Below are 14,287 nucleotides of genomic sequence, written 5' to 3' on the forward strand. Positions count from 1 at the left end.
GACTTTTGAACATGTATCATGAATTTGTTTAGGTACTTATGTCTTTAGGTGAAGAAATAGCATGATCTTGGTCATTTTTGGACACACACGGCTTGGGACACGGGCTATCATATAGCCGTGTGTCACACATAGGTAGCCCACATGGGCGTGTGAACCAAGTCAGTAAGTCACATGGGCTAGCATACGGGTTGACACACAAGCATGTGAACTAAGTCAGTGAGTTACACGGGTAAGCACATGGTTGGACACACGAGCGTGTGAACTAAGAATGTTCAATTTTTCTGGTCAGATGAATGTCAACAGAGCTTTATTTAGCTAAAGAGAATATTGACAGAAGCTCAAATATGAATACAACCTGAAATTGGAAAATAATTTGTTGTATACAGTGATGCATCCCTTAGTGGACTGGGGTGTGTATTAATGCAGGCTGTGAAAGTAATAGCTTATGCCTCTCATTAGTTAAAACCACATAAGAAGAACTACCTGACTCACGACTTAGAGCTAGCAACTATTGTTTTTGCTCTGAAGATATGGCATCATTATCTCTACGGTGAAAAATGTCATATATTTACCGATCATAAAAGTCTGAAGTATTTGATGACTCAAAATGAGCTGAATTTAAGACAGCGACGGTAATTAGAACTACTAAAAGACTATGACCTTTAATTGACTATCATCCTGGGAAAGCTAATGTTGTTGCAGATACATTAAGTCATAAATCGATATTTGCTTTGAGAGCATTGAATGCTTATTTGTTATTGGAGGATGATGGTTCTAATTTAGTGGAATTAAAAGTTAGACCGTTATTTCTGCAGTGGATTCGAGAATTGCAAGATGACAGTCCAAAGTTGATAGCTAAACGAGGGCAAATGCAGAATGATCCGAATACCGGATTTACCATAAAAGCTTACAGTATGATGTATTTCTGTAATAGGCTATGTGTTCCAAATAATTTAGAGCTAAAGCGAGACATCTTATTAGAGGCTCACAATAGTACATATTCCATTCATCCGGGTAGTACTAAGATGTTCAATAATTTGAAGAGAAAATGTATTGGTAACTAGGTATGAAATGTGAGATTTTTGAATTTGTAACTAAATGATGGTTTGCCAATAGGTGAAAGCTGAACACTAGGTACCGTCAGGATTATTACAGCATGTGATTATCCCTAAATGGAAGTGAGAGCGAGTTACGATGGACTTTGTTTCAGGATTGCCAATGACATTGAGGAAAAAAGATTCGATTTGGGTTATTATCGATAGATTGACTAAATTAGTTCATTTTATCCCTGCCCGTACTGATTATTCGGTTGAGAAGTTAGCAGAGTTAAATGTATCAGAGATTGTCAGACTACATGGAGTGCCGTTATCTATATTTCTGATAGAGATTCGAGATTCACCTTCAGATTTTGGGGTAAGATTCACAAAGCTTTGGGTATTAAACTTAATTTCAGTACAACGTATCATCCGTAGATAGATGGGCAATCAGAATGGGTACTACAGATTCTGAAAGATATGTTACGGTACTGTATTCTTGAGTTTGAAGGTAGTTGGGAAAGGTATTTATCTTTAGCAAAATTTGTGTGTGATAACAACTATCAATTCAACATTAAAATGACACTGCTTGAGGCTTTGTACGAAACAAAATATAGAACACCACTCTACTAGTCAGAGTTAACTGAATCCAAGCTGATTGGTACTGATTTAATTCAGGAGATTGAAGATAAAGTACGGATAATTCGTGACTGTTTGAAAGTAGCACCGGATCGTCAGAAATCATATGCTGATTTAAAAAGGAAAGATATAGAGTTTGTTGTTGGTGATCGAATGTTCTTGAAAGTTTCACTGTGGAAGAAAGTACTTCTCTTTAGTAGAAAGGGAAAGTTGAGTCTGAGGTTTATCGGGTCATATTAGATCACAGAGAGGATTGATCCTGTAGCTTACAGATTAGTGTTACCCTCGGAACTTGAAAAGATTCACAATGTTTTTCACGTTTCAATGCTGAGACGATATAGGCAAGATCCTTCATGTGGTTACTCCTTATGAGGTTGAGATACAACTAGACTTATCGTATTCTGAAGAACCGATCAGTGTTTTGGCATGTGAAATAAAAGAACTTCAGAATAAGAGAGTACCGTTAGTTAAATTTTTATGGAATCGTCATAGGGTTGAGGAAGCTACATGGGAAACTGAAGATTTAATGAGATTATAATACTCGAATCTATTTACTAGTAAGAAATTTTGGGGATAAAATTTCCTAAGGGGGGAGAGTTGTAACAACTCGATTTCCAATGGTGTTGGAAACAGTAGTTTCAAAACCACAATTCTGACATAATAATCCGTAAATATTATTTATTTAATATTTACGAGATCTTTAAGGTCATATTAAATTTTAGTTAGAAATTTTTCTCGTTTAAATAGGTTATTGAGTAAAAAAAAGGGTCTGAATCGTAAAAGATACAAAAATTGAGTTACTTAATTAAATGGGCTAAATGAATAATTTAACCCATGTGAGTTAAGTTAGTGGATTTAAATGATGATGTGCATATTTGGAGTGGATTTAAATGATGATGTGCATATTTGGATAGTTTAATTAGGCTTAATATTGATTAATTAAGATTTAATTAAGAAAATTGAAATATTAAAAAACAAAGGTATATATATTAAATTAAAGCTAAAATTAAGATGAGATTTTTAATATTCTTTTCTATTCATCTTCTCCACGGAAACAAAGCCAAAACTAGGATTTTCATGCTTGAAATTTCAAAGCTTAAATTGGTAAGTGAGACTTAGTCGTTTTTAGTGATTTTTATGGTTTTCAGCTTGTATTAGCTTAATCTAGCTAACTCAAGGACTAATTTGTGAATCTGTTAAATGTTTTAAGTTGTTTTATTGTTGAGTTTGAGTCATTCTTGAAATTTTATGGAAGGTTATTGATTATGGTTGTTAGATAAAACTATTTTGTAAAGTAGTTTTTGATGATTTTAAGGTTTAAGGATTACATTGTTAAAGTGATAAAATTATAAGGACTTGTTAAGACATAAATTTCAAAAATGGGTTGTATTGAAGTCATTGAATATTGGCTGAACTTGGATTTAATAAAAAGGGCTAATTTGCATGATTTGAGGCTTAAGAAGTAAATTGAACGAAAGTGAAAAGTTTAGGGTAATTTTGTAAAATGTTAATAAGGGGTTTAATTTCATAAAATGATTTAATTTTTGTTGTTGACTTATTTAATTGAATGGAATTATTATTTTAGATCAAAAACATGTTGGCAATCGCGGAAAAGAAAAGGTTTTGAAGTAGTCCCTATACTTAAGCTGTTACTACAAAATAGTCCTGTAAGTTCGTGTCATTATTTTTATATTGCATTTATTTTAATTCATGTGTGTTATGAATATATTCAATGTTATACTTGACTTTGGAATGATTGGAGATTGCATGATAAATGAGTATGAATATCAACTATCAGGCCTGGAGCCGATGATATAGACCGTAGTGATGGCTAAGATTTTGCATCTGTTGCGGATTTTCTATAGCTTGTGTGAGCAGCATTGTGAGCTAGTGATTAATTTTAGCAGGTACTATATAACAGTGATACAGACCGTAGTGGCAGCATGAGATCCTACATCTGTTGCGGATTCTCTACAGCTTGTGTGAGCAGGATCGTGAGCTGGTCAAAACTCTGAAACTAAACTCGAATGAGTGGTACCCTCTGATTATTTGAGATTAGATCTTATTAATGCAATGATTGAGAATGTAATGTGAATTAACGCACTGTATAATACTCACCTATTGTGAGCAGTGTTTGACAGGAACTTCATTTTTAAATTTACAAATTGGTTTGTTGGGTTAATTTGGTAAGATTTATTGTTAATTTAGCGAACTTATTAAGCTTTAAGTAAGCTTATTCGTGTCTTATCTTTATTTTTGTAGATTACATTTTTTGATCAGGAGATCAGATCAATTCACAGAATTACACTATCCCGAGGACTCTTTTGGTAGATTTTGTAAACATTTGGCTTATATGGCATGTAATAGGGCTAATTGTTATAATGCTATATTTCATGGCTATGTGTGATGTTTGGCACTTGATAATAGAATGGTAGGCTATGGTTGTTAAAATTTAGGTAAATTTGAGTATGAGACTATGAAATGGTAAATGTCATATTAAGTTGGTATGGTGTGTTTGAAATGGGTTAGTTTGGTGCATGTTATGGCTTATAGATGATTGTTTTGATAATTAGTAACATGAGCATTAAAATGTGTTTGGTATATGATACTTGGTATGGTGCTAGGTGATTGAAAATGGCATGTTTTGGTTGTTAAAATATGTGTTTATAGACTTGTGAACATGTATTATAAAATTGTTTAGGTACCTATGTTTTTAGGTGAAGAAATAACATGAACTTGGTCATTTTTGGACACACATGGCTAGGGACACAGGCTGTCACACGCCAGTGTGTCACACTTGAGTAACCCAAATAAGCGTATGAACCAAGTCGGTAAGTCATACGGGCATGTGAGCTAAGTTAGTTAGTTACACGGGTGAGTACACGGTTGGACACACGAGTGTGTGGTATAACCACACGGCCGTGTTGGAGCCACACGACTGTGTGGCCCCTGTAAATGAAATTTTTTAGTTTATCCGAAAATGCTCTGATTTATTTTGATTTGGTCCCTGGTTGCTTCAAAACTATTTTTAAGGCTATGTAGGCTCAATTTAAGGCCTGTAAATGCATGATTATTCCATTTTGAATTTCTTATGTATTTATTAACTTAAATTGAGAAAAAAAATTAATTACTATTGGTTATAAAATGTTCTGTTTTGTATGGTAATACTTCGTAACCCTATTCTGGGAATGAAAACAAGTTACGGGTGTTATAATAACCCCTGAATATGACATAGTTCTTGGGTTGTCTTTACTCTCAAGACATTTCAGAGAGTTTGGCTTGGTGGATCTATGGAGATAGTTAAAAACCTTTTCCATAACACTAAGTTCTTCTCCTTTCTTGCAGAAGCATATTAAATCCTTATTCACTATTTAATATCACCTACAAAATTCTTTCATAATAAAAAGAACTATTAATGCAATTGTACTTGAAAAATATCTATCATTACTCTAATTAATTACCAACTTTGTAACTCATATTCTTGAAACGCTATAAATAAGAGCCTTTCACAACCAGTGAAATGACTTTTGACACTTTGGAATTCTAACTCTCAAAGCTTACTAAAAAATTCTCTTAACTTGTTTTCTTTGTTTAGCCTTATCATTAGCCACATTTCCCCTTTTTCACCTTACTAACCACCATCTACTATTGCGCTTAGTGTTATTAGATTTGCTCCAGTTTTCCTCTTCACCTTCTTTTTGTAAATTTTGATCACTTGTTTGCACTGCTTCTCTCTCCATCAAAGAACCTTTTACATTTTGGAGATTCCATTGGGGATGAGTGATTGCATTAGGTGAATTTTTTCAATACATCTTTTACCAAAAAAAACATAAATACAACTATTGGAAACCAATGCACTATTGTTTGTGCCTACATCAAAGAACTGATAGACACGATTCAAGCCTCTCAGGAGAGGATGCAAACCTTGGAAGAGAACAATAGGCAAGTGATGAAAACCATTTCCGAGCTTGCATCTTCTTCTCTAGCTCTACAAATATAGCCTATGAGTGGAAGTGTGAATACTTCTAGTGGAATAAATTTTCCAGACATGATACCAATAACGGAGACAATACACTTATTGGTTCTTTTTCATCCTGAAACACCAACACCAATATTGTTAATTCTTCTATCATTATCACTGGAATTGCTCCTACTATTCCTGGTTCTTCTACTAGTGTTACTGATGCCTCTATTGTGGTTGCTTTTGAGACTACTTCTTAGGGGTATGTAAAAAAGGAGGACCTTTAGAGGTTACTTGAGGAGAAGAATAAGAGCTTGGGCTTTTTTGAGTTTGATCTCAAACTACCATATCCAACTAGGGTAGCTGCAAACTCATATCCCAAGGACTTCACTAGTCCAAAGTTCAAGCTATTCAACGGGAAGACCAGTGATGCTTGTGAACATGCGATGACATTTGTGGAAATATTTGGAGTAGCTAGGTTGGATGATGACTTGAAGTTTATAAGAGAGGTCCTATTGTTTGCTAGTGTGACATGGCAGGTCGTCGTAAAGGGGTTGCCATTAGGGAGTATGTATAGGACATGCACCATAAGACCCATTCTGTTATGGCAATACAAGGTTGTTATGCTCAAGTGGGACTCGATGGTCTTCAGGAGTGTGTTCACACTTGAAGAGTGTTCACACCTAAAAAGTGGATGCTTGGAAAGGATGCTCGTCAAGTGGGCAAACTATCCCTAAAAAGGGAGGTTCAGGTATTTCAGAATAAAGCGGATAGTCTACATCCTTTGTTGAGACTAAGGGTTGAATCAGAGAGTAGGGATCTGGCAGGGCTAGTCACTAAGGCGTTCAAGTAGAGACAAGAAGTTGGTTGCGGGGGTTTCTCAAGTAGCCTGTCATGATGACACGTGTCTAAGTTAGGAGGAAGTATAACAATATTAGATGTGGTTTTCCAAATAATCATAATATTAATATTATCTTTACGAATCTAATGATACCCATATTGAATATGTATTTTTAAAACTTTTAATACAACTATTATTCTTTTATAATTATTTTCCATTTCATGAAATATCAATACCTTAAATTTTCTTCGTAAATTTAAATTTTTTTTGAAGAGAAATTCATGAAGTCATTCAATGAATAAGACCACACAATTCGAGGAAAAGAATAACAAACACCTGTTGTTCGTGCAAAAAAAAAAGCTCCATCAACACAACAAAAGCTTTAGCTTCAGCATCAATAGAATATTATGGACATTGACAATCGGCTCTGTCACAACTCAAGTGCAACATATCAGAAGTGATTGCAAGCACTTAATACAATAAGGAAATCAACCCCGAATGGTCCAAAGTGATGGGCATCAATGGGCAAAAGAACTGAGCATCCACCAAATTAGAGGGGATAACACAAAACCAACCCTAAAATTACTTGCAAAAGCAAGATTACATGCTTAAACAAGTCCAAAAAACATACTACAAGAGTAGACAAAAGCTTCTAGAAGTGAAACTTATTAAACAATGGAAAAATAAATAAAAAACATATAAAACTTAAGATAGCACGGGCCTAAACCAACTCATAAAATCATTTATTATTATGAAACTCTCAAAACAGAAATAGATTAAGAAGTCAATGATAAGCTACCCACTTTCCAAAAGAAACTGTCGGTGTCGGTGATGTTTTAAGGATGTTAGGCACTGTCTTCTATCCATCACAACTTGTAAAGATAATAAAGATACCCACAAAATAGATTTGCAAACTGGAAAGATAAAAGACGCATGGAGTGAATGGGAAAAAGAAAGAAAAAAAAGGGTTAATGAGCAGGAGAAAAAGGTGGGCGATAGCTAGCCTAGAGGCTAACACTGCCACTAGGTAAAAACAAAAAGAAGTAAATGACTTGGAGCAAAATATTTAGGATTTTTTTAGGAGAAGATGATAGCTTCAAATTTTTAGGGTGTAATTTTTTTATTCATAAATTTAAAATTCGCTATCCAAACTCATGGTTGATTTTTTTTTTTTTTTTGAGTTGAAATGGTGGCGTTAAAATTGGATTGGAATGACGGATTAAACTAATCGAAAATTGGAAGTCAAAAGCTCAACGGGTGATATAGAACCAAAAATAGCTCGAACCGTTTCAAATAGATAAAAACCGAAATTACCTGAATCCTAACACGAGTTGGTGTTGACCTATCTTTTTGGGTTTAAAAAAAAAGTAATAAAGTGTATCACTTTTATCAAAAAATTATTCTTCAGTCAATTCGTACGGGTTGAATGTTTTATCGAATTTTTTCCATATCCAGATTTAGTTCCCTACTAGGCAAAAACAGGTTTGGAGACGCTCTCCTGGTATATACTACAAAAATCAGACGCTGTTGCTGGAATACTCGGTCTTTCCGCACCCTATTTTCAGCTATTCATTCATTCATTACCATTCCAAAGATATTGAACATTGCATCAGCTTTAAGTAAATAGCAATAATAATCAAGTAACAAAGCCAAGACTTTTACAATAAAAGAAATACATGTTAAGTTTAAAAAAAAAAATCATCTTATAAAACAAGTAGTAAGCCGGACATGAAAGGTCCTTCAGCATGCACTATAACTTTCTTCAAATGATTAGCTTCATTTCTCCTTTTACCCCCTTATTTGTATTGGAGAAAGGCAAAACACAGTCAAAATTTTTGGACCTATGGGTACACAAGTAAGGGTTTATGTCAGATTTCAGACATTTTTCTTCTGAATAGTTAGTGTCAATACAACCTCATCCCATATCCAAATATGAATACACTTCATTTCTAGTTTCCGACTGTGTTAGGAATGAGACCAGACTAACTTTCAACACATTTATCTGTTTCTGCATCTCTTTTTCTGTCTCCCAAAACTTGGCAATATTTAGACTAAAAAAATGATGATACTCCAAATGCTTGGTTGGGGGAGCGCCTTAGAAAGGCGGGTGATCCTCCTCTGGGGTTTGGGGTGGGGCAGGTTTCCAACCTGGTTTCTCATCCCAATACATGTCGTAATATATATGTCCAGGAGTGTGGTTTTCTACACAGCACCATATACCTACATACCTCTTCATACGATTCCTGAATTTCTCCTCTCTTGTCTGAGTTTACATAAAACATTAAACATATTAGTCAATGGCAACCCAAATGTGTAAAAACAAAGTAAAAAATAATGGAAGATGGGAAGCTGCAGCTTGATGAAAAGACTTGCCTTATCGGTGAAACTGTAAAAGGCACCTTGCATTGACGAGAATTGGATGACTTTGACATCCTTGAATGAAGAGAATACTGTTTTGAACTGTATAATTCAGAATTAGAATTCAACAACGTCACTACCAAGCCATTGGTAATAGCATGACAAGGAAAAATACCAGTTCCATGAAAATACAAGCAGAAATAAGATAACTCGGTTATGAACTTAACGTAACCTACATCTAGCGACCTTTGATACTTGACCAACCTAAACTTGGACTAGTGTCGAACTGAATGAAAAATATATCTCAACATGGAACAATTCACTACTTAGGACATAGCACATAGGATCCATTGCATCAAGAACATTGGGAGTGATTGCACTACTTTGAACAAGATATTTTACGTAAGTGAAGAATCAGCCATACCATTTCTTCAGTACTGTTTTTCGGGAATCTTAAAAGACCTGGTCGACTTGTGTTACTTGATGCATGGCAGTCTTCAGTTCCTTCTTGACAAAGCTGAACATCAAGCCATGACTCTTTTACCTGAAACAACATTGAAAATTAAAGTTCCCCGAAGGAGATCAAAGAAAAGAAACAAATTAATCTCTATCACTAATACTTTCATTTACTTGTTGGGGTAATAATGGATTGTTGAGAAATGAGTACTCTCTGATGTTGATTGCAGGGCCGAATTCCTCTTGTGGAAGGTCTTTCAACATAACATTTACCTACAACAGTGCATAGCATATTCCTTAGAATTAGAACGTCTCATGCTCAAAATAAAAGAATCCACAAAATCCTTGCACTAAGTTGTACTTTAAAAGAGGGCTAAATGAAGTGCTCTGATATAGAGATTATTGGTTTCATGGTTGTACGCATAACGGTCTAATGGTCTTACAATCATCAACAATTTACCTCAAAAACATGGTCTAAAGGGCAGAGAAAAGGTTGCCTAGTCATTGACCCCTCCAGAACTCCAGGATGTGAAAACCATAGTCTATCCAATCGGCACCATAATGGAGGCATAACCTGAAATTGACACAGTGAAAAGCTAAAAAGATGATTACATAACCTTATCCAACTCCAATACCCAAATCTACAGATTGAATGGATTAGATAACTTTCCCCACACAATGTGATATCACTTGCACCGTTGCACAACATATTTTACTGGCTCTTTAATAAGATGAAAATTTCAATTTATAGATGTTTTACCTTGATTACTTTTGCTACCATTAGGCACAAGTAATTCATGTTAAAAACACATGCTCTAAGGGTGTAAGCCAAGATTCTCATAAGAACTACTTTAAATATCTTGGTTCAATTTCCATCACAGAGAAAAATTATATTCACGACACTCATTAGAACAGTAAACAGAAAACTATTGAGACAATCATTTTGAATGATCATAGTGTTCTCACCAGTGTACGGTTCAACAATGAAGCGATAGCAAGTGCAGACCTTATTTGTTTCATCTGAATAAATATTGTCAACAACAGAAATTATGAGAATAAATACAAAGGATTCAAATCGCAGAAGCTTATACTTCTAAAATAATACACTCATACTTGGTAATTAATAAGAGAGAAGTGTGATTCTAGATTATGCTCCCCATCCAATAACAAGCTCTTCGGAATAGAAGGTTTAAATGACAAGAATCCTCCTGCACAATTCCTTCAATAAGTTAACTGGCAGCATAAAACATTCTGTGAACATCAAAGCAAGTTTTGATATCTGAAATTCAATTGACTTTGATCTTTCTTGCTAGATAAATTGATAGCCCCTTTGTTTAAAATGGGGGCAAAGGTAAAAGTTAAAGAAAGTTCTCATTTCACTACAGAACTCTTTTAAGTTTCCCTGATAAAACTCGCAGGATAGTCGATTTCAGACTGTCCTGCATCCCATCATACCAACACAGGCATAAAACATGATAGGAGAGATATAAAAAATGTGAAACAGTTGATGTTTCATTGCAAGTACAAATGTGGAATTATACACTTCATGCATGGAGGACAAATCATCATATCTAACTCATCTGTTCCGCAAAGTTTTAACCAATGATATATCCTAGGGAAAGCAAATAAATTATTATGGAGGATAATAATGTAACCAAACTGCATGTTATATGTACTATTTCCTTCAACCTGAAACGCCCACATCGCATAACATATGTCTGATGCCATAATCCGTTTAAGATATGACCCATTCATCTCTACATGAAGGAAAAAAATTGCAAAAGCCTTTAGCATGTCCATGTCAGATCGATAAATATAACTGAAGCTCTGCAGGATGCAGAAACTGTCTTAAACAGCTTTGGTGAGATAATATTGGTACTAAAACCAAATATCAGAACAGCTGGCACAAAAATACCCCATACTTTATAGTTGGTACAGAACATTTTTAATCATAATATAAGTCCTAACATCACATCTGGAAAATAACTGGCACAAGATTACCTGGTGCATCATAGTACTCTGGTGGATCATAGAAAACCATGGCCTCCCGCAGCCGATGACGCTTCCCTTCAGTACCACCATACTGGAATGTAGTGTGCAATGCATATGGCTCCAGCCTAAGTTGTTCATACATGGCCTGCCAATAGCATTAGGGCTTAGGACAAGCTAAATGTACCACATATGCTGCGATTTACTAACAGGTACAAGCAAGATAAATTAAAGCTCAAGGTTATAAACACAAAAAGGCATTTAAGTGCAAAAACTGGAATTTCAACAACCATCAGTAAAATAAAAACATAAGACTATCAAATTCACCGTGAACAAGCATACAGATCCTACCTGAACAAAATAAGTGTGTCCACTACAAAATATACTTTCTGGTAGAATTCCCAGCTTGAGAGTTCCATCAAACGCATAAAAAAGTCCACTATCATCATCAATGGCTGGCCCTGTCTGCTTGCGTGCAAGTTCATTAAAACCATTCTGATCCCATATCTTGTCATCAGCTAAAAGCATGTCTTTCCATTCTTTTGCCAGTTTTATGGCAGGCTCTGTCGGCCGCCAGTGGAAAATTCCTATATTGTAGGCAGCACCAACTGTTCAAGGAAAAGATAGAATCAGTTGACTGAAGGAGTCACAAGACTGGTAATAAGAGTAAAAAGAAGAAAATGATAAATTTATAAATTAGACATTCTCTAATTCAGTGCACTGAGTGTTAACAACAAATGGAAAAAGAGGCTTAAGGCTGCAGTGCAAACTGAGCAGTCCCTGCTTCATAAATGAAGAGTTTAACACTTAACATAGAAGGTGAAAACAATCTAAAGGCAGCGTTGGTTATGCTAAATTAAAACACCACATCAATTGACAACCTTTCTCCTCTCTTCTCCTAGAAAAGAAGAGGGCAGGTCTCCAGTAACAATACTACTCTGGGCCACAACTTGAAACATTTTACCTTGTTTCCAGTCAGCCAATCTGTCATCAACAACCGTTGGCACAACTTGGTCGCTTGAAGTTAAGATATCAGCATCAGGATACTGAGCAAGATATGGAAGAGGATCCTGTGGAAAGGGGCAAGCCACATCAAGTATGACTTTAATGTATATCTTCTGAAGTGACCATTAAGGATCATGATTTAAAATATAAAGAATGATGACAGCAGAGGAAGAAGCATTACACAAGCCAATAAAAGTACATACAAAGCAAATGCAACCGCCAGGAAAAACTAGTATTTCTCACTGAAATTTTTTTTCTTATAGAATCAGAAAAATCCATATTCTTCCACAGTATGATAGCATTGTAATAAAATAAAACTTATCCAATTTAAGGGAAGAAAAAGTGAAACAATCAAACTATAGCTTAGTGTCATGTAAACAACAAAGAAAAACTTGATCTGGATAGGAAAGGGAGTACCTTGAGCCACACCATGTCTGTATCACACATCAATAGCTCATAACCAAAAGGAAGTATAGCATTTATAAGTAATACTTTCTCTCTCCCCATTTTATGAAATGTAGGAGAGCCCCATCCAACATCTATTGTGCTCATATGGCTACCCATATCAAATACTGGAACACCTTTCCAATACAAAGCCTCCAACAGTTTGGTGTCCATAGCACCTAAATCACAACGATTCCGATTCATTGTCCACTTTTAAGCACAGTTAACTGCAGGAAGATTTTAACAACTTACCAACAAGAAGATTAGAAACATCAAGATCCGTCAAGTGTTTAACCCAAGTCAAGATGAAATCCATAAACGCAAAGTTGCCAAAGGTGACAATAATGACATTGTCTTTCGCCCTTTCTCCAACCAGTTCTTTTGTTAATTTAAAGGACTCCAAAGGTGGCATTTTCGAATTACTAGGCGGAGCCTGCCATATAGTTTTCAACTGGTTGCTACCAGGTTGTGATGCTTTGTCTGTTGGTAGAGAAATGTTGTTACTGAAATTAGAACCACCATCTACCATTTGAGGACATCAGTTAATAAAATCTTGTAATTGACTAATGGTAAAGCAAATGCTAAAAGAGTGAAGTTGATGTACTGAACAGAACATCATAATAAAAGGCATCAAAGAAAGTCTTCAAAATTGCAACATAATTCCATAAAAGAAGCTCGGGGAAGAAAGGGTCTAACATACAAACAAAAAGTCAAACTAACAAAAACCCATTAGCAATATTCCATTTTGATTAGGATCCAATAACGAAAACAATGTTTACTCAGTTGTTCTAATAACGTATGATCGGCCATTTGCACATACATAGAAGCTTAAATTTTAAAAAAAAAAAAAAGAAAAAAGAAAAAAAGAACAAGGAGCGTAAAGAAAAAAGAAAAAAAGAACAAGGAGCGTACTCTGGGAGAGAGGAGGGGAGGAAAGCCAAGAAGTAGAGATAGACTGGGTGCTGGTGGAAGCGGATGGAGAGTAAATGGCGGAGAACACATAAAAAGAAGTCGCCACTATCCCCACGATAATGGTGGTGTATATCGTCAGAAACAGCGGTTTGGAAGCAGCAGCTTCTTGAACCGCGTTTCTCCATCCCCCCATCTTTGCTGTGGGTTCCAACTTGATCTCTTTTTGGCGTTGAATTTTTTCAGGATGAAAATGCGAAACAAAGGAAAGGGGGTTTCGATTATAGTAGTCCGGCCTCCATGTTTAATTTAGGAGTTTTCATATCAAATTCAATAGCTGTAGCAACTTGTTATGTAAGAGCTGCAGGCTATATCTTGGTCAACTTTCCCGGCCCGTTGTCTTTTATTTATATCACAAATCAGTCATTACTATTATTTTAGAATTTACCATGTGGCAAGCTGGCATTGGGACTATATAAAATTTACAACAACATAGAAGAGAATAGATTTCTATTGAGTCATACACAAAATGGCAAGCAATAAGTGGTTTTAAGATCAGCGTGTCTGGTGCAGAGCAGAGCTTGGCGATGGACAACATTTCAGAATCTTGTCCGAATTTTGTGGGATTATGGCTTGGTTTTTACTTGGAAA

At 35.4% G+C, this 14,287-nt stretch overlaps 1 protein-coding gene across 2 annotated transcripts; it reads right to left on the reverse strand.

Annotated features, from left to right (window-relative positions):
• Positions 1-8,072: 8,072 nt before the first annotated feature.
• Positions 8,073-14,046, reverse strand: LOC108480144 (arabinosyltransferase XEG113-like). 2 transcript variants are annotated; one of them, XM_017783033.2, is made up of 13 exons: positions 13,640-14,046; positions 12,980-13,207; positions 12,701-12,906; positions 12,243-12,348; positions 11,630-11,886; positions 11,291-11,426; positions 10,403-10,497; positions 10,256-10,309; positions 9,750-9,863; positions 9,464-9,562; positions 9,258-9,377; positions 8,849-8,935; positions 8,073-8,738 (listed from the first exon to the last, which is right to left on the reverse strand). In XM_017783033.2, the coding sequence occupies exons 1-13, from the start codon at positions 13,830-13,832 to the stop codon at positions 8,571-8,573; spliced, it is 1,863 nt and encodes a 620-aa protein (XP_017638522.1). In that variant the 5' UTR covers positions 13,833-14,046; the 3' UTR covers positions 8,073-8,570. The 2 variants fall into 2 exon arrangements, with proteins under 2 accessions (XP_017638522.1, XP_017638521.1); XM_017783032.2 differs by having other exon boundaries at positions 12,980-13,249.
• Positions 14,047-14,287: the final 241 nt, after the last annotated feature.

This window comes from Gossypium arboreum, chromosome 8 (genome assembly GCF_025698485.1).
Source record: "Gossypium arboreum isolate Shixiya-1 chromosome 8, ASM2569848v2, whole genome shotgun sequence".
Classification (NCBI taxonomy): Eukaryota; Viridiplantae; Streptophyta; class Magnoliopsida; order Malvales; family Malvaceae; genus Gossypium; species Gossypium arboreum.

Bases quoted from the DNA above. Each gene is read 5' to 3' on its own strand.
- LOC108480144 (XM_017783032.2), bottom strand. From the start codon at position 13,832: ATGGGGGGATGGAGAAACGCGGTTCAAGAAGCTGCTGCTTCCAAACCG. The intron at 12,349-12,700 runs GTACTCCCTTTC...CCCTTTCCACAG, and splicing joins CAGACATGGTGTGGCTCAAG to GATCCTCTTCCATATCTTGC. The intron at 9,563-9,749 runs GTAAATTGTTGA...GCACTGTTGTAG, and splicing joins CTTTAGACCATGTTTTTGAG to GTAAATGTTATGTTGAAAGA.